Raw genomic sequence first — 20,474 nt, forward strand, 5'->3', positions numbered from 1 at the left:
ACCAAATAATGGATAGTAGAGTCGCTACTGAGATGAGTGAAGAATAGTGGGAGGTCAAGGTTAGGGGCATGAGAGAGGACAAGGAGGAAGAAATTAAGAGATCTGTTTTGGACGGAAGTCAAACATCCAGATGAATGTGTCCAGTGGGCAGCAGAGGCCAGGCTGGGGATATATATTTGGGGGGCAGTAGGTGTGGCTAGGATGACCTAGGGAGAGAGCTCAAGGAGAGTGAGGTGAGGACTGAGCCCTGGCCCCAGACCTGCAGGCTCCATCAGCTAGAGGCCTGGGAGGTGAGGAGAAGCACCAAGGAGACAGAGGAGGAGTGGCCAGGGAGGTGGAGGATACTGAGAGTGTGGAGTGAGGTAGCCAGGGGAGACAGTGCAGGACTGGGTCCAGGCATTAGTCAGCCTGACAGGAACCAAGTCAGTGACCGGGTGGGGCCCGAAGCCAGCAGGCCTGGGTGGGTGCTGAGTCTGGGGTGAAGACAGAGCATAGTCAACACTTTGGAGACCTTTGGCTCTAAGGAATATGAAGGAGCGTGGCCACTGGAAAAGGTGTCAGGTCAAGGGAAAGTAAACTTTTTAAATTATGGAATATTTGAAATACACACAATAGTGGGGAGAATAATACAATAAACTTGCCATATACCCATCACCCAAATCTAACAGTTACCAAGATTTGGGCACATTTAATACATCTATCCCTCTCCACCCCACCCCCCTTTTTTTTTCTTTTTTTTTTCCTGAAGTATTTTTTTTTTTTTGCTTTTAATTATTCTGAAATATACATAACAAAGTTTACTAGATTTTTAATAAAGTTTTTGGAGTTTTGTTTTGTTTTGTTTTGTTTGAGAGAGAGAGAGAGAGACAGCATGAGCAGGGAAGGGGCAGAGAGAGAGGGAAACACAGAGTCCAAAGCAGGCTCCAGGTTCTGAACGGTCAGCACAGAGTCCAGCACGGAGCTCGAACTCATGAACCGTGAGATCATGACCTGAACCGAAGTCGGCCACTTAACCAACTGAGCCATGCAGGAGCCCCATAAAATTTACCATCTTAACCATTTTTAACTGTATCCTTCAGTAGTGTTAAGTTTGTTCACGTTGATGTGCAACCATTCTCCAGATCTTTTGCACTTTGAAAAACTGAAACCTTTACCCTTTAAACAACTCCCTATCCCCCCAGCTCTTGAAATCCATCTTTCTGCTTTCTGTCTGTGAGTTTGGCTACTCTAGGTACCTCCGATATGTGGAATCATACAGTGTTTATCTTTTTGTGGCTGGTGTATTTCACTCAACATAATATCCTCAAGATTCATCCATGCTGTATGAACATTTCCTTCCTTTTTGAGGCTAAATAATATTCTATTGTTTTTATATGCCACATTTTGTTTATCCATTCATCTATTTTCTTTTAATTTTTTTTTCAACATTTATTTATTTTTTTGGGACAGAGAGAGACAGAGCATGAATGGGGGAGGGGCAGAGAGAGAGGGAGACACAGAATCGGAAACAGGCTCCAGGCTCTGAGCCATCAGCCCAGAGCCTGACGCGGGGCTCGAACTCACGGACCGCGAGATCGTGACCTGGTTGAAGTCGGATGCTTAACCGACTGCGCCACCCAGGCGCCCCTATCCATTCATCTATTGATGGACACTTGCATTGTTTCCAACTTTTGGCTATTGTGAATAATGCTGCTGTGAGCATGGGCGTACAAGTATCTCTTCAAGATCCTGCTTTCAGTTCTTTTAGATATATACCCAGAAGTGAATTGTTGGATCATATGGTAATCTTTATTTTTAATTTTTGAGGAACCACCATACTGTTTTCCACAACAGCTATGCCATTTTATATTCCCACCAACAGTGCACCAGTATTCTAATTTCTCCACATCCTCCCAACACTTCTTTCCTTTCCTTTCCTTTCCTTTCCTTTCCTTTCCTTTCCTTTCCCCTCTTTCTTTCTTCTTTTTTAAAAAATGTTTATTTATTTTGAGAGAGAGATAGAGTGTGAGTGGTGGAGGGGAAGAGAAGGGAGATAGAGAATCCCAAGCAGGTTCTGCACTGTCAGTGCAGAGCAGAGTCCATCGTGTGGGGCTCAAACTCAGGAACCACAAGATCATGACCTGAGCTGAAACCAATCAAGAGTCAGACACTTAACCAACTGAGCCACCCAGGTGCTCCCCTCCCTCCCTCCCTCCCTCCCTCCCTTCCTTTTCTCCTTCCCATCCTAACAGGTGGAAGACTGGGGAAAGGTCGCATCTTACTGTGGTTTTGATTTGCATTTCCCTAATGATTAGTGATGTTAAACATCTTTCCATGTGCTTGTTCACCATTTGTATGTCTTCTTTAGAAAATGTCTATTCAAGTTCTTTGCCCATTTTTAAATCAGGTTGTTTATTTTGTGGTTGAGTTGTGGGACTTCTTTATATATTCTGGATATTATCCCCTAATTTCGATTTGCAAATATTTTCTCTCATCCAATAGGTTGCTTTGCTGAAGTATTTGAAAGCAAATCCCAGACATGATGTCATTTCACCAAAGGTGGATTTTTTTTTTTAGTGTCAGAAGGTCCTAGTTGATGCTGAAATGTGACAGTGCAATGTAGAGCCAGCTTGGAAGTGTGTGTTTGACACTATATGAGGGTGACACTGTGGAGCATTGGGAACATGGTATCTGACACTGAGGATGGGCTACCCTGAGTGAGGGTACAGTGATAGTTTCACTGTGAGTGGCCCTGTGACCCTCAGTGATGTGTGACAATGTAGAAACCATGGGATGACTGAATCAGTGAGTATGTGAGATACGCCATGTGCAAGTGACAGTGATCCTGTCTCTGTGTGTCATCCTGGGGTGATGAGTGTGACACAGAACAGGACGCTGCATGGGAGTGAAAGGGGTCATGAGTGTGCTGTGGGCAATGGGGGTGTGTGGAATCCATGTGGGATCAGCCCAGCCTCAGCTGCTGACCATCGGAGACAGGACAGACATCATAGTGTAGATGAGGAGAAATGCCCTGTATGGACCGAAATGCTGTCTGGGCCAAGGGTGAGTTGGTATGAGGCCCCCTCCGTTCTCTGAACTCCCTAGGAAGGCTTCCCAGAGGCAGGATGGTAGCAGTTCAGCAGGAAGAGTAGGTACCAGTTAAGAGCAAGGGCTGTGGTGTCAGACAGTCCTGTCTGGCTCTGACTTTTAGCAAAAGTCATTTTATGTCTTGAGCCTCAATCCCCTCACATATAAAATACAGCTGTGGGGGGGGGGGCGCCTGGGTGGCTCAGTCGGTTGAGCGTCCGACTTCAGCTCAGGTCATGATCTCACAGTCTGTGAGTTCGAGCCCCGTGTGGAGCTCTGTGCTGACAGCTCGGAGCCTGGAGCCTGGAGCCTGTTTCAGATTCTGTGTCTCCCTCTCTTTCTGCCCCTCCCCTGCTCATGCTCTGTCTCTCTCTGTCTCAGAAATAAATAAAAACATTTAAAAAATTGAAATAGCACTTTAATTTTTTTTTTTAATTTTTTTTTTCAACGTTTATTTATTTTTGGGACAGACAGGGACAGAGCATGAACGGGGGAGGGGCAGAGAGAGAGGGAGACACAGAATCGGAAACAGGCTCCAGGCTCTGAGCCATCAGCCCAGAGCCTGACGCGGGGCTCGAACCCACAGACCGCGAGATCGTGACCTGGCTGAAGTCGGACGCTTAACCGACTGCGCCACCCAGGCACCCCGAAACAGCACTTTTAAATGAATGCAGTACCTGGCACTAAGCAGTCGCTCGGTGGTCTCTAGGGGAGCACCACTCCTCATGTCCTGTGCACAGGCACCCACACTTGCGGGTGTGCAGAATGGGTGTGCTGAATGAGTGGTATCCTGTCCTCCTGTGCCCACGGCCCTCCTTTCCCCCCACCTTCCTTGCTTCTTCTGTCCCCTGCTTAACGTTGCCAGCTTGCCCCTGCATCTTGCCCCCCCCCCATCCTCACCCACTGTCAGCCTCCAGCCCAGGCTCCTGCAGCCTCATTCAATTAGGCCGATGCAATTTTCTCAAGAAAAAACCCTATAATTTGCTTAATCACACCAGTAGGGGATCTGGACCCGGGTGGGGATGGGCAGGAGGTCCACACCAGCAGCTAAGGGCCCAGGTGTAGTTGTGCCTGTCTCTCAGGACCCCTACCTGCTCCCTTGGACCCCATTCAGTAGCCAACAGAGTCCAAAGCTTGGGTCTCCCCAACTGCGTCTGTTCTACAGAGATCTTGAGACAGGAGCTTGGCCTCACTGGGTTCACTTGTGTCCCTGAGAGGGTCCCTGACCGTCTCCGTGTCTCAGTCACCCTCTCCAATAATGGGAGATGGGCTGAGGGTGGGGGTATCTCTGAGCATCCAGCCAGCCTAGCTGGTCTCTGCAGGTCGGGTCCAGTCAGTCCCCTCATGGCTTCCCTTTGGGGCTTTGGAGAGGCAGAGCTGGAGGGCTGGTCAAGGGGACAGAGCCCCAGGGGAAGGGGGGGGGTGTCCTCAGAGCCTCATCTGGAACATGGCCACCCCACTCACGCAGAGTCAGAGACCCTTTAGTCCCAGGCTGCACACCTGGAGCAGGGGCTGAGGAAAGGGAGCTGCTATTTTTCAGTCACCTGCAAGGCCACTGCCTCTCACCTCATGCCTTGTACGTTGCACAGAGGTGGGGTGATGCTGAAACCCAGCCCGCCCTCCTCCAGCATTCCACACCCCTCAGGGCTGCAACTGCCTAGAGAGTTGGGGTCACCCCTGTCTGATTTGCACAGAAGTGGCCTATGCTGGGAGCCAGCAGAGGCAGGCTTTTATGGTATCATTTCCGTCCTCTCAGCAGCTCTGGGAGAAGGTACCATCCTATAAATGGGGAAACTGAGCCCAGGAAGGGGAAAAGACTTGTCCAGTGCCACACAGGTGACATGCGTCAGGGTAGGGATGTGAGCCCTGGCCTGGCATGAGTGGCGGAAGCAGTGATGGCGGTGCACGGAAGCAGAGAATCAGAGCCCCCACCCTCTCAGTCATACACTCATTCAGAGACAAAAGCAGCCACACACTCCCTGGGCACACGCAGGCTCACATCACACACGCATGGACACAGCCCGCGACGGTCACCTGCGCACGCAGATGGCTCAGGCACAGACGTGGACACAGGGGTGCTCACACGGTCATGTTCACACACACTCCCTCACAGAATCACAGATCCATGTGCTTTCACACAGACATTCTCCTAGTGACCCACGGGGCATAGTCTGCTGTGGTCACCTACTGGGCCACAGGGACGTGCGTGATGGACGACTAAGAGGCAGGCCACACACCTGCTTAGGTCACTGGCAAAGTGGAAACTGCCCACAAAGTGAAAGAAAAAAATAGGTTTTTTTTTAAGTTTATTTATTTATTTTGGGGGGTGGGGAGGGGCAGAGAGAGGGAGAGAATCCCAAGCAGGCTCAGCTCTGAGCGCAGAGCCCAATGTGGGGCTCGAACTCCCAACCATGAGATCATGACCTGAGCGGAAACCAAGAGTCAGGTGCCACCTGACTGAGCCACCCAGGCACCACAAAAAAAGATTAATTTTGATGAGCGTATACAGAATTTGCCATCAGAAAAGTCACACAAAAGCGATTTTAATCTTTTTTTTCCCAAGATAAAATTAATATAAGGTCAGGGGTAGGGACTCATCATCTTTTCAGGGTTTTGGGTCGCTAAAGGACCTGCACAGACTCACAAGCACACAATCCCAAGAGATCTTCTGGGCTCACGTGTTTACCCAGTCCGGGGCTGTGTGTGAGTGTGCGTGCGTGTGTTTGCGCACATACTGGCATACCCTCTTGGTGGCTCCCGGATCCTTGGGATGTGAGGAGAGAGAGTCGAAGTTCCAGAGACTCCGGATGTTTGTTTTCTAGCTTCCTGGGCCCTCCAAAGGCAAATAGCTTTGGATGCCAGCCTGCCTGCCTTCCCTGGGCGGGGGCGGGGTGGGTGGGTTGTGTGAAGTGCCTGCTTCTGCCTCGAGAGCCCCGCTGACTGGGGCCTTGGGAGACGAGGCAGAGTGACTGAGGCCCGTGGCCTGTGGCCAGCTTTCCATGAGCTTGCAGGCCCATCATCTCCCCTGTCGGAGGCTCAATTTCCCCATCTGAGAAATGGAGGCAGGGAGGAGGTGAGACTGGATGGGCTTCCCCTTGGAGACTGATATTGAGAGAGACATTCCAGGCCTAGGGTGCAGAAGAGAAAACTAAAGCCGGGGACAGGAGAAGGAAGGGCCAGTAGGGCCCAGGGTTCAGGGAGGGCTCAGGGGTGTCAGAGCTTGCACTGTCTCCCCACCAGTCTCCCCTTCCCTGGAGAAGGGCTGCACCTCAGAGCCTGCATCCGCTGGGGGCCCCTGCGGCCCAGCCCTTGTTGAGCTGCTGAGGGGGGCAGGGTTGGCGGTGGGGATGAGTTGTGAGCACAGCAGACCTGAGCGAGGCCTCAAAGGACAGGAGGGGGAAGAGAGGCCTGGAGGTGGAGGGACTTAGGGGTGGGGGGAGTGAGGTTGGAGAGTTGGGTAGAAGTTAGAGCCTGGGAACCAGTAGGAGCAGGCAGTGGCCCCACTATGAGATACTGAGCACTCGACAAATAGCTCCCAACAGGCCTGGGAGCTCAGAGCCTATCCTGGGCCCAGAAACCATGGCAGTCTTAATGCAAGGGAAGGATACAGTCAGGTTTCCCTTTTAATGAAGCACCACGGGTAAGGGCCAGGGCAACTCAGAGAGGCCCCACACAGTAGATGGGAGCCCAGAGGCAGGGGCATGCCTGAGATGAACCCAGCCCAGAAGATTCCTCACTCCAACCCCCAATAAAGAAGAGCTATTTTTAGGAACAATGAAAGTGCTCACACATTCCTGCAGGGGCAGAAGGAAGGGGGTGGGCAGGAGCCTGTGCAGAGGGAAAGGGCTGACACCAGTCTTCCCTCCAATTCTGACTTTGTCTTCAGGGTCTCCCCGTCAGTGGCTGGGGAGGCTTTATAACCCTGTTAGCCCTGCCTCCCCAGCCCTGTCCCCAGGGTCCCCTCTTCGCTCTTGTGTCTGTCCCTCTGCCTCTGAACTTGTCTCTGTCCCAGTGTCTTTCTCATACCACGCCCCCCCCCCGCGCCCCACCCCCTTGGGATCTGGGGAACAGCTGGGATGGGCCAGGCCCCGAAGATTGAGCCAAATACAGTCATGGGACCAGCAGTGAGGCTGTGGGAGAAGTGCATACCAGAGAATAGAAAGAAAGTACGAGGGACAGACACAGAGAGCCTGGGGAGGCCGAGAGGCAGGGAAGGAGCTTTGGACACAGGGAAAGCCCCAAGGCAGGCCTCAATGGTGATGGTGGCGGCAGGGGCTCTGTGTCCTGCTCTCTGACTTGTCCCAGAGGAGACGCTCTGCCAGGCTCACCCTCCCTCTACCTCCCACCAGCACCCTGCCCTCTGCAGGCCCACACTAACCCTATATACCAGGCTAGTGCCGCCCAGGATTTACCTCCCACTCTGGGCACTCTGTCTGCCACAGAAGGGGAGACGAGAAACCCTGCCTCTGGCCTAGAGAAAGACACCCAGCCGCACCCCACATCTGAGAGGGGCTCAGCCCATCCCCTGGCCAAAGCCAGGAATTGGAGGGGCCCCAAAGGCAAACAGTGCCAGAAGGGAGGGAGCCTAGTGTATCTTGAAGTGCCCTGAGCTTGGCCATGGACCTCTTGACTCCTTGTGAGGCCCTGGCAGGTGCTTTCTTTCTTCCCCTGGCCCTAGGCTACCCCCATCAAGCTGGGGATTAGGCTCCTTGAGGCCTAGGGCCCTCTAGGCACTGGTCCTGCAAGAATTCTCAGGAGGCCTGGGAGGAGGACAAGTGACCCACCCAGGAAGGCTGCCTGGAGGAAGTGACCTCAGTCATGAAAGAAGGGGACAGTGATAATGCTCCTTTGGGGGAAGAGCTCCTCCATCCTGACGTGCTGTCCCCAGCCTCATCTGCACTGGGAGATGATCCTGAAGCATAGAGGACCTTCTGGTCCATGGAGTTGCCTTAGAAAAGTTTCTAAAAGCTGTCAACACAAGGTACTCTCATTCCTCAGGCTCCTTCTCTAAGACAGTTACCGTGCCAGACTTGGGAAACTTTGAGAGCTCTCAGCTATCTTCCCGGCCTGGGAGCCTTCAGAGGGCATGGGGTCCACCATCTACTCAGTGATGGCATGTACCCCCTCACAGCCCAACAGGTCTGGGCACTCAGGAGTCCAACTGATCTGGCATTTTGTAGCTCAGCAAATATCTCCTGACACCTGTGATGAGCTGGATGAAGCTGGGGACTTGGGGAGGAACAGGACACAACCTCTGGCCTCTAAAAGCTCCCAGTCTGCTGGGGGAGCCAGATGGGAAATAGTGGCAATGCATCAGCACATGCCATGCCCGGATGGGGAGAGTGCAGGACTGCACGAGGGCTGGTGGGAGGGTCAGATTTGCCTGAGAAAGGCAGCAACAATGAAAAGTTCCTGGACAGAGGCCTAGAGTAGGGATGTGGGTCACTCATTCATTCATTTGTCCATCCATTCATGTACCCAGTTGATCCTTTGGTCATTATTTCCTCAGAGACAGAAACTTCTCTGACACTGGCCCAGTGGGTCACTCCTCTCCATCCTCCTCTTCTGCTCTAGACACTGTGTCTGCCTTTCAGAGGCTCCTGGATTTTCTTTGTCCAGCTCCCAACCCATCAAGAAGACTGTGTGAGAGGTGAGGCTGAGGAGGGTTTGAAGACATCTAGGGCCAAGGAACCCAGAGCTGGAGACCGACCAAGCTCACCAAGCCTTTTCCCCATGGCCCCCCTCCTTGTTAGTACATCCTTGGGGACAGGGAGCTCACCCCTTCCTCCTTCCCAGGCTTCTCTCTTATGGCATAACTGACTCCCAGTGAGTTTACATCTGCTTCCTTTTGATTACCTCGCTATGCCAGGAGTGGAGGAGGATGAAGAGGCACCAGGTAATCATAATGACCGAGACAGAAGGGTGCCTTGGTGGCTCAGTAGGTTAGGCCTCTGACTCTTGATTTCAGCTCGGTCATGACCTCACGGTTGGCGAATTTGAGCCCCGTGACCAGCTCTCCGCTGATAGTGCAGGGCCTGCTTGGGACTCTCTCTCCCTCTCTGACCCTACACAGCTCACACACTTGTGCTTTTTCTCTCTCTCAAAATAAATAAACATTAAAAAAAAAATCAGAATGACTGGGACAGCTGTGATGAGGGGGACACTGGTGATATGCTGGGGAGGAAGGCTGTGGCCTCAAGGAGAATGTGGGCCACGAAGATTGAGATCACTCTTGACCCTGCCATGTGGATGAGGCAGTTAAAGGTAGGGAATCCAGGAGCCTGTCCTGGCCCCCCTTGGTCTGATGTCTGTCTCCCAGGGCCATCTTCCCCGCCACACATTCAGCTTTGCCTCCCTCCCTCTGCCTGCTCTGGTTATTCCCTTCAACCCTCCTTCCCTGACCCCAGACCCTGTGCTAGAGACTAAGAGGTTCCAGGGAGTCAGACTGCAGAGAGCTGATTGTTCACACAAGCCTACCTTCTCTCCCCAACTCCTTCCGTCCTCCTGTCCTTCATCCATCCTCAAACCTAGCCCCTGAGGGATCTAGGGGGGCCTGGGACAATTGGAGGGCGTGTTGGAGGAGGCAGGCTCTGGAGTAGAAGCTGAGACTGGCTTAGAAACGGTGAGGGGCCTAGAAGGAGCTGGCTGGGCATACTGAAGGGGAAGGGCCAGCAGGAGGGGGCCGAGCTCATCTGGGAGGTGGAGCGCCCACGGGGTGCGGGCGCCAGGACTGGGCTCAGGTGTATTCTACAGTGCACGTGTCTCCAGTGTGGCTCGGAGGCTGGAGACGCGGCCCTGTTGGAGTAACAACTGCAGCCGGAGTCTGCAAAGAGTGGGGGGGGGGGGGGGAGGAGCAGGGGAGGGGGAGGGGAAAAGGGTAAACAACGGAGAAAGGTGAGAAGAGAGGGGCGGAGGACAGGCCTTTACTCTAGGCTGGGCTCATGAGCTCCAGGTGGCCTTTGTCTCAAGCCACCCCTCAGTCCCACCTCACCCTCTGCTTCCAGCAAACCCGCTTCTCCCCTTCTTTGGGACCTTCCATGAGGGGGTTCCGTTCCCCCCGACAGAGGGGCAAGAGCCACTGGGAGGCTGTCCTCAGAGGACGGGCGGGTCTCACCTGAGCAAGGATGATCAAAACAGGATGATCAAAACAGGCACCTTCCATAATATGTACTAACATAGTATGGTGACAGATGGTGACTACACTTATCGCAATGAGCGTTTTGTAATGTATGTAACTGGCAGATCACAATGTTGTGCACCTGAAACTAATGTAATAGTGTATGTTGACTATTCAGCAGTAAAACAAAACAAACCCCTCCCAGGGCTCACAGGAGGATTAGTGATAATGTATGTCCCTGAGTCTCAAAGTGCGGTCCCTGGGCCAACAGCAGCCGCAGCCGCAGCTATAAATGTGTTGGAAATGGAAATAGTTGGCATCATCCCAGACGTACTGTATCAGAAACTCTAGGGGCGAGGCCAGCGATCTGTACAATAGCCAGCCCTCCAGGGGATGCTGGTGGGCACAGATGTTTGAGAGCCACTGGTGGCCAGCTCACAGCAGGTGTTTGAAAAAGATGCCATCCCTTTCCCCAAGTCCGACGCCCCAGTCAAGCCAGGCTCTGACATTTGTGTTATTCCAACTGTGGCCTGGGTCTCTGTCCTGCCTCTTCCTTCTGATCAGGTCTCCCAATGATCACCAAGCCTCTTTTCCCTATTCCCTTGCTCCTGACCCAGCTCAGGCTTGTTAAGGGAGGTCTGGGGGTACAAGACCTAGCATCCAAGGTGCAGCTCTTCAGTGAGTATTTGAGGCATGAGTGTCTGTTAGAGGCGGTTCCTTGGGCAGGCGGCAGGCATGGGTGGAAGCGGAAGAAGGGAGGAGGGCCTGCCTCTTGTTCTTCCTTGACATCTCTTAACTCTGCAGGGCTGGGCACGCTGTGAGGGCTGGGCACACTGTGGGGAGCCGCAGAGTCAGGTTGGGGTGCTGGAGCCCAGGCTGGGGTCTGAGGCCCAGCCAAAGGGGGCTTCCATGCTCTGAACCCCTGGGAGGCTTCCTCTGGGGAGTTCTGTCGGTCACCCTCATACGGCAGCTCGGCTTGTCAGTGCTGGGCACAGAGATGGACAAATTCTTCTTTGCCCTAGAAGGGCCCCATTGTCCAGGAAAATAAGAGACTGTATATATAGATCACCAAAACACGGGCCAGGAAGCAGGAGAATGTAGATGGCATCTGCCCTGGCACCCCTGATTTCCCCCATCTTGGGCTGTCTCCCTGGGTCCCTCCCATTCTGTGGGTACCCATCATGGGTCAGGTGCTCTCTCCCGAAGTTCTCAAGGGGGACTGCTTGGAGGTTTTGCAGGAGGAGTGGGTGGGGGCTGGAGTGTGCAGGGGAGAGATGGGAAGAGAAGCCATCTGAGAGGAGAGAAGACTTGGGGTGGGAAAAGATGTTGACCCTCATGGGGCTATGACAGGAGAGCAGCCTGTGACAGAAATGGGCATCAACTAAGGGAGGCATGGAGAGAAGAGAGATCCACTTAGAGAGATTGGGAGAGACAGGGCCTGAGAGAGACACACAGCCCAGAAGGAAAGAAAGAAGGATAGAGGCAAAGAGGGGCTCCAAGGCCCTGGGGATCTTGAAGAACACCCATGCTTCAGAGAAGGGGATACCAAGGCCCACAGAGAGACACCCCGCCCCCACCCAGGCCACACAGGAGACCTAGCACAAGCAGAGTTGGATGAATCAGTCCTTATGGCCAGTCCCAGTAATACAACTTGAGTCTTAGGAGGGACTTGGCCATTGGGTTTGATGCTATTACCTTGTAGGCCACCAAGAGGGGCACTGTGAGGCTTCCTTCCACAGAGGGAGAGGTAGGCTCTAGGTTCCAGTCAGTGGGGAGAGCAATAGAAGGGTCTAAAGTGGTGGGAAAAGACATAGAGACTCATGAAGACGAGAGAGGAGGGCAGCTTGTGACAGTGATGCTGACCCTCAGGATGGGTATCAGTCTCTGCACAGGTAGCATCAGAAGGGCTAAGGCCAAAGTCTCTGGCTTTTACAATCCTAGGCACTAAGAAGGAATCAGAAGTAATTTAGTCTAGACCCTTCCCCTTCTCAAACAATTATAGAGATGCCGATCTAGCCACACTACTGGCTCCGGAGGAGCCCTGACTCATAACAGACTCCCCTTTCTTGGTACCTGGGTTGAAAGACTAGTGCTCCCAGAGCAGCACTTGTCTACAGTGCTGACTGGCCCTATCTCCAACCACAGAGTTGCAGGTAGGAAGCCAGCGAAAGCAGGGAGGCTCCATCCATCCATCCATCCATCCACAACATGTTAAACTACAAAACCATAGAACTATATGTGCAGAGCTGGAAGGACCCATTTTTACTAATGAGAAAGCTGAGACTCGGAAGAAAGGGGCCTGCTAAGGCCACAGAGTTTCTGTAGTCAATCTGGGACAGGACTGGAAATTGCTGCTGTTTTCTACACACCACAAATTCTCCCCTGGGGTCTGGGAAATTGCCTGGTTGTTATGCTGATATTTATATTGGTGTTTGTTCAAAAAAAAAAACTGAGAGGGCAGGAAATGTGACCTCCTTCACTCCACTCTGAACCTGGGCTCTGTGTGTGTGTGCGTGTGTGTGCATTATATATATGGCTGTGTTTTTATCTATGTGCGTGCTTGTTTGTGTGAGGCTGTGTGCATGCGTGATGGACAGAGGCGTGTGCATTCTCAGGTGCTCCACTGATTCTGTCCTCCCTTCACGGAGGCAGCCACTTTGCTCTCTGAGTCCTTTGCATCATGGGCTTTGGAATTTGAGCTATTTCCTTCCCTGAGTTGATGCAGTGGAGGTGAAGTTGCTTGGAGATCTGGGAAGGATACAGGGAGGAGGTGGCATTTGAGCAAGCTTGAAGGCCCCTTTGAGAGTCAGGTATGAAAGTGGTCTTCCCAGCACCCTCCCTCCTGGGGCAGGCTGGGCAGGGCTGGGCCAGGAGGCAGATGGACAGAAGGATGCCAGGCAGAGAGCCTCAGGCTTCATCAGCCATGTCTGCTTCCTGCCCACTCTGGCCAAGGACGATGGCCAAGGATGTGAAGCCCCTTTCTGCTGCTGCCCCAACTTTCCTTTCCTGTGCCCCCGTCACCACCATTATCCTGCCCTTAGTCTGAAAAGTCATAGAAAGCTGACCAATCTGAACAAAGGCCAGACAGGCACCCACCAATTCCAGTAAAGGACAGGTCAGGGCATTCCCCAATCCCAGTAAAGGGCAGGTGGAGGTGCCCACCAATTGGAACAAAGGACAGACTATTCTCTCTAAGCCCCCTGGGAAGGGAGCTGGGGGGCGGGTGCAGAGCAGGAGCCAGACTGGGGCTGGACAGGCAGAGACTTGTGCTGTGGACCTGGTGCTGCCTGATGGGCTGGCTGACCACCAATGGGACATTCCTTTTCTTTGAGTCTTGGTTTCCTCATCTGTCAAATGGGAAGACTTAGCTGTCCCAAGATTATGGCTTTGAAGAGTTTCTGCCCCCACAGCAGAGCTTGGCCCCACTTCTCTAACTTCTATGGCATATACTTAATCAAACTGCACTGGAGGTCAAGGCCCCACAGGGCTCAGCTCGACTACCCTCCACCTCCTAATCCCCCCACCTCCAGGCAGGAAAAGACCTAAATCAGCACCACCTTCTGGGGTCCTGCCCTGGGAGCCTCAGCCTGAGGAGCCTGGGTTGGCAGACTTAATTTGGAGATTGTTTGGGACATGAGCCCTTTCTCCCTTCTTTAGTCTGCAGAATTGACCTCGAAAGGCCACGCTAGCTTACGTGTATATTGTGTGTGCAGCTGTTACTAAGTCCTGGCCCTGTGAACACATAAGGAAGTAGCTGCACCTGTGTGTGTGCCTGGAGGTATCTGAAGGCATGTTGGGTGTTCCTGCAGAGATGTGGAAATCTGTGGCTGTGTGGCCGGGTATAGGTGGTGCTGAGAGTGTGTGAACTGGGATGAGGAATGCCTAAGGGTTAAAGGACAATTAACCCAATTTGGGGATTATAATGTTTGGAATCAGCAGCTTCTGATGTCCAACAGCAGAAATGGATCTCTGTGACCAAGATGTGTCTTCATTCTTGAGCAGTGGGAGGGATCAGAGGGAGGCTGGGGTTTGGGGACAGCAATGCCAAGTGAGCATTCGGGGAGCGAGTCCACCCCTGCCGCCCATTCGTGGAAACAGGACTGGGTGGCCATGGGAATGAGGGAGAAAACCGAAGCCAAGAACATGCAAGGGTGAAACCTGTAGCTGAAGCCTGGACCCCGGTACAGGACTCCCATCTGTGGCCTCTCTGAAAGATGGGCACTTCGTCCATTCTTTCACACCCTTAGGGATAGGCAGCTTACTTCCTCCTTGTCTCCTGGTGGCCGATGCCTATGTAGCATGGCTCTGCATAGATAAAAGTCCTTCATCCCATTGGGTCAAGGCCAGCCTCTTTTAAACCTATGGGTCTCCAGGCTGTCCCTGGGGCCACGGAGTCCTGTCCCCTGCTCAGGAAAGCCTGACAGATTTGGAGTCAAAGATTGTGACCCATGGGTCTGCTCTGCTGTAGGCTGGGCACCCCCAGACTCTCCAGTCTCAGGCACATGCAAAACTTGGTTTCTAGTTCCCTCCTTACATGGGTCACCTGTGAATGAGTCTCATCTTGTCCTCACTTGGGAGGGACACAATGCGCTGGGGATGATCTAATCAGCCAATAGAGGTGGGAGAACTGTCATCTTCCCTATTTGGGATAACAGATCTTTATTAATATGGCCTGCAGTGTCAGCATTTTAATTTATTACCAGCCACACATACACTATGGGCTCAGACTGAGTTTGTGGTTCACTAAGACCCTCAACCCCGTAACAATTTTATATGAATGGGGGCCAAGCCATGTCGCCTTCCTCCTACAGTTAACCATTTTGCTTTTTGAACACAGACCCAGCCATCCACAGAAAGGAACTTCAAGGGCTTGTGGGGAGGGCATGGCTGAGTGGACGGTATGAGTCATGAGCCTGCCTTGGCCCTGGATCCCCTGTTCTATTACCTTTCTTTTTGATCCCTGTGGCTTGGCCAAGTTAATAGAGTGAGAAGCGTGGACGTTTCTTCTGTTCCGGCTCTCCAAGGACAAGGCCTGTTCCTGGGATGGGAAAGCTGTGAGGCAGTCAAGGCTGACTTCTCCTTCCCCCACTATCTTGCCAGGGGCTGGCCCAACTGTATTTCTCTCACCTTGTGGGCTCATGCACCCCATGGGCTCTCGCTAGCTCCCAGGATTCAAATTGAGGTTTTATTTGTTTGCTTGTTTTGCTTTGTTTTAATATGGAAGATTGTGCTTTCCCTACTGTGTCAGAGTTGTCCTTGGCTAAAGGACAAGAGGCCTGGGAGCTAATCTAAACTTGACCTCTTGGCTCACTGTGAGCATGTTAAGCCCCTGGCCCTTCTCTGAGCCCCCTTTTCCCATCTGTAAGATGAGTGGACCTGGATACTCTAGGGCCATAAGACTTGTTGGATTCTGAGATTTTAAGATCCTGGGATTTAAGTGTCTGAGAGACTTGGGCTCTGGTTTAAGCTGGGACTTTGTGCTCACAGCTGTCTGGGCAGATGGGGCTGCCCTGGCCTGCCTGGAGAAAACCCTCACTGCCCTTTTCTCTCTTCCAGGATGCTTTGCTGAGCCTGGGCTCTGTCATCCACATCGCGGGCTTCCAGCGGGCTGTCAAGGAGGCCCTTTCAGCTGTGCTCCCCAAAGTGGTAGGTGCCTTGCCCCACACTTTCCCACCTCCCAAATCTTTGGCCAGCTCCTTACTGTGTACCTCACACAGAGTTGAGAAGGAAGAGGCAGGGTCCCTGCCCAGAGGATTCTCGCCGGGAAGGGAAGGGTTTGGGTAAGTGTTCTGAGAGGGCATTCTGGAAGAGAAGGGCTGAAGCTAAGTCCCAAAGAATGAACTTACATAGGAATTCTGGAATATCAGAGACAGAAAGGGACTTAGAACTTCATTGGAAAGATCATGTCTCAGATAATGGAAAGGATTCTCCTAGGATAATAGCTAGAACATAGTGGAGTCAAGTGGGCTTTAAAATATATAGCTGGAGGGGTTGAGGGTAGACATGCAGAAGAACTTCCTTGATCCCAGATCCCATTCCAGAGGTGCTAGAATGAGGCTCAGCTTTATTGAGTGAGTCGTGTGAAGTTAAAGTGTCCTGCCTGGAGATAGGAAGCTGGACAAGGTGACCTCTAGAAACCTTTAGGCTTCTCTCTGACCTGCCCCAATGCCATGGATGATTGCAGATTAGGGGCAGGTGGAGGGTGGCTGCTTGGGCCCTGGTCCCCTTGGTTGTCTGGGCTCAGAGTGCCTTGGTAAGGGAACTGCGCCCCTCCTGAGCTGCCCCCCAGTCATTCCCCAACCTGGCTCCAGTGGCTACTGCTCACACCTTAGGCTGTAGGACAAGTAAACTTGCCCTGAAGACCTGGAGCAGCACTGTCTCAGCTGTCAGCCTAGTGGGGGGAAGGGGAGCACAGTCTGAACCTGCCAAAGGAGCACTAAAGACTTCCAGGAGGAAGAGACGCCTCAACTGGGTCCCACAGCTTGGAATCCCTTCTCCCCTACTCTAGACACCAGCCAGAGTCAGCCTCTGCCAAAACGTGACATCCTCCACCCCCACCTCCACCCCTGCAAGCCTATCATATCTGAATCTACTTGATGGATGAACCACTAGAGGCCCAGAGAGGGAAGGCACCTCACCCAAGGTCACACAGCATGACAGGGACAAAGGGGGATTGGCACCTAAGCATCCCCATTCTCTCTCCTCTGCTCTGCCTTCTCAAACCTTCTAGAAGTTCAGAGCCCTGGAGGAGGGCTAATGAGTGAGCTTTATTGAGTGTGAAATTGGTAGGAAGTGGGTGGTGTGTTTGAGCCCAAAAATAAATCCTCCCAGAGAAGGGTAGGACTGAGGCAACATCTGGCCTGGGGTGGAGAAACATCTGGAAAGGAGGGGGTGGGGAGGTTAACAGGTCAGCATCTGCAAGGCTGCCCTGGGCCCCTCTGTGGCTATTGAGACTGTCCTGGGAGGGGTAAGAGGAGGTGACTGGCTACATCTTCATAGGCAGGGTGCCTGGTGGTTGTGCCAGTGTAGATGCCCTGTACTGGATTAATTGTATTTCCAAAGCTGGGGGCTTGGAAGACAGCTGTGGTTCAGACAGTTAGGTTCCTGGGACAACGGGACATGTCTACCTCAACTCATCCAAGAGACCTGTATGAGCTAGGGAAGCCCTGACTTTGGGCAGCCCTGCTTTAATTGCATGGAGGGTCTCAGTCCCTCCCCTCCCCCCAACACACACCCAGGAGGGGTGGGGAGATGGGAGGTGTGATCTGCACCCAGGGAGGGGTGGGTAGGCAAGAGGTCTAGTCTGTCCCCAGGGAGTGGGAGCAGGGATGGGGGGGAGCATCTGACCTGTCCCCAGGAAGTAGGGGAAGATGGGAGGGTCTGCTCTGCCCCCAGGAAATGGGGTGAGATGGAAGGTCTGGTCTGCTCCCAGAGAATGGGGGCAGGGACTGGAGGGGGTGGGTCTGGTCTGCCCCCAGGGAGTGGAGTGGGGGTGGGGGGAAGGGCAGATGGGCGGTCTACTCAGTCCTCGGAGGAGGGAGGGAGATGGAGGTGTCTGCTCAGCCCCCAGGAAGGGGTGGGGCGCTGGGGGAGGGGTCTCCACACTCCTCCTTGGTGAGGAGAGCCTCTGGCACCTGGCTCCCTCATCAGCACCCATTGTGGCAGGCAGCCCCGAATGCAGATGGTGCTGATGTGTCTGAAATGGTTCCCTCCTTCTCTCCAATAAACTCAGCTAATTTTAACCCAGAGGGCTGAGAGTGAGGGGGTGGGAGATAGAGGGACATCCGGAAGTGATGAGGATCTGTCCTCCCAGGCTCCCCACCCCTTGTGTACCCACCTCTCTCTCTGCCCGGGGAAGACTCACTGTGTGACCCTGTGTGCCGGGTGGTCTCTTAACCTCTTTGGGCCAAATCCCTCAGGCCCCTCCCAGGCTGCTGCAAGGATTGGAGGACAAGAAGGAGGCTGGATATAGATGAGGAGAGGCCTCCCTCCCACTGATTTCTCCATCCCTAAACTCCCAGCCTAGACCCTTACCCTGGAGGACAAGGGGCCTCCAGTTCTGGCCTGTGACTTGCCCCTGTCACCCTTCTCAGGCCCTATCATCCCCAGCCCATACCACCAATGAACTGGCTCAGGTTCTCTGGAAGCAGGACTGGAACTGGGGCTGGGAGGGTGGGGGCAGCCAAAAACAACAAGAGTGGCTGGCAGGACTGTGGACACCCACAGTGGCAGAAGGGCCGCTACTTCAGCTGAGAGGGATTCCACACTTACTGGCACACTTACTACGGGTGGGCCTTCAGCGCCTGGCTCCAGTGTCATCTCCTCCAGAAGCCCTCCCTGGTAGCGCAGCAGAGAGGAGAGACCTGCCTGCCCGCACCAAGAAAACAGCGCCCCTCGGGATACTTACCTGGGTGTGTGGGTACCCCTCGGGATCTTCTGGACAGCACCGGCCTCTGGGTCTCCCTCCCTCCGCACCCAGAGTGTGCATGGTGGGGCGCTCAGTGAGGCTGGGCTGAATGAGCTGGTTACGGATCCCTCGGGGTGACCAGTCCTGTTTGGAGGGGATGTCGATTTTTCACCCGTGGGGCAGTGGGGTTGCCGTGAGGGCAACCACTTCTGCCAAGACCTGGCCTGCAACCGAGGCCAAAATGGCTCTGGGCCCTTGGGGAAGGCAGACTGACAAGCTGAAGACTTGACAAGCTTCGAAGAGAGCTTTGATCTCGCTCTGGGGAGTGATCACTCCAAAATGCGCACCTGCTCCTCTCTCTCAGGGCTCACAGCAGTCTCCTCCAAATGTTTATAGGCCCTGCTGACCCTAAGACAACCTCCTGTGTCCCCTGCCTCCCGTCAGTTCCATAAATGCTCTGTGCTCTTTACACTGCCTGCCTGCTACTTGGCCCAGAAGCCACTCTTTGTGCCTCACCGACTCCCAGAATGTGTTTCATTTTTACTGTAGTTACAGATGTAAGGTCACTTCCTCCGGGAAGTCCTTCTGGCTTGAGTCACAGTGTGTGGTTTCTTGTAGAATTACTTGTGTCTCTGAGGTAGGAGGGACTCTTCCAGGGTGTTCTGAGCCCCTCTTGGCATTTAGCCCTGCGTAGACCACTCAGTTGTTTGCTGAGGCTAGAGTCCCAGCAAACTGAGGTGGGTGGTGGGTGAGATTTGTCTGCACCTTAAGTCCTTCAGACTCTTTCCCCAGCACTTTGGATTTGGGGTGATAGACAAGGAAAGCCTGCAGGGTCACGGGTCACTGCCTGCCCAGAGAACCCCCTCCAAGAGGAGAGGGTGAGGTGTAAGTTCATAAGGGATTTTTTCCACCATGGCTACATGTTAGAATCACCTGGGGAGTAAAAACAAACAGATGCTTGATCCCACTCCTAGAGGGTCTGTGACCTTGTCACCCAGATCCATGTCTGGGCTGGGACAGGGCTGCTGGGAGGGCTCTGTATAGGGTCTCATGAGTGCCTTCTGTCCTAGGAGACTGTCTACACCTACCTGCTGGATGGGGAGTCCCGGCTGGTGTGTGAGGACCCCCCCCACGAGCTGCCCCAGGAGGGGAAAGTCCGGTGAGCCATTTTGCACCCCACTGCCTCTAGCACAGTCAAGGATCTCAGGCCTGGGGGACCTTCCAAAGTCATCCAGTCTGATCTCCCCTGCCTGACCTTGACCTCAGCTTCCCTGCCAGCTGGGGTTCCTTGGCTGGGTCACTGGCACCCCCCAGAGGGGAGAAGCAGTGTCTTTTCTCATGTTGTGTTGGGGCAGTGGACAGCACAGGGAAAGGGCCAACTGGTAGGTTTTCTTCTAGAAACCTGGAGCGCTCTTCTAAATTGCTGCAGTCTCCTCAGAGCCCAGTCTCAGAAGGTCAGGGCTGCAGTTTATCAGTTAGAACCCAGCAGGCTATGAGAACTGCCTGGGAAGTTCTCACAGAATCACAGAATGCTGCACCTGCGGGAGCACATGGTGTCAACCCGGTATGTGAGAGCAGGGAGAAGGAGATCAGAGACAGTGTCCTGCTGTGGGTTCTGAGCCTGACTGCCTGGGTTCAAATCCCAGTTCCCTTTTACTAGCTGTATAGCCCAGGGCAAGGTACTCAACCTCTCTGTGCCTCCGTTTTCTTGTTTGTAAATGGCAATAATAATAGTACTTATCTCATGGGTTGTTGGGGGTGAATTAAATGAGCTTAACACAGCACTTAAAACTGAATCCATAAGAAATGCTAAAGGTCTGGTTTTACTTTTGTTATGATAGAATGATGGAATCGCTGACTTTAGGAACATCGGGCTCAGTGCTC

At 53.2% G+C, this 20,474-nt stretch overlaps 1 protein-coding gene across 4 annotated transcripts in view; it reads left to right on the top strand.

Moving 5' to 3' along the window:
- The window catches only part of PDE2A (phosphodiesterase 2A), a 68,506-nt gene that overhangs the window by 18,471 nt on the left and 29,561 nt on the right, over positions 1-20,474 (top strand). For all 4 annotated transcript variants that reach the window (XM_047824064.1, XM_047824062.1, XM_047824061.1 and 1 more), the window contains 2 exons: positions 15,740-15,829; positions 19,661-19,749. In XM_047824064.1, the coding sequence (XP_047680020.1) occupies positions 15,740-15,829; positions 19,661-19,749 (179 nt within the window). The remainder of the gene's footprint in view (positions 1-15,739; positions 15,830-19,660; positions 19,750-20,474) is intronic.

This window comes from Prionailurus viverrinus, chromosome D1, assembly GCF_022837055.1.
Source record: "Prionailurus viverrinus isolate Anna chromosome D1, UM_Priviv_1.0, whole genome shotgun sequence".
In the NCBI taxonomy this organism is placed as follows: Eukaryota; Metazoa; Chordata; class Mammalia; order Carnivora; family Felidae; genus Prionailurus; species Prionailurus viverrinus.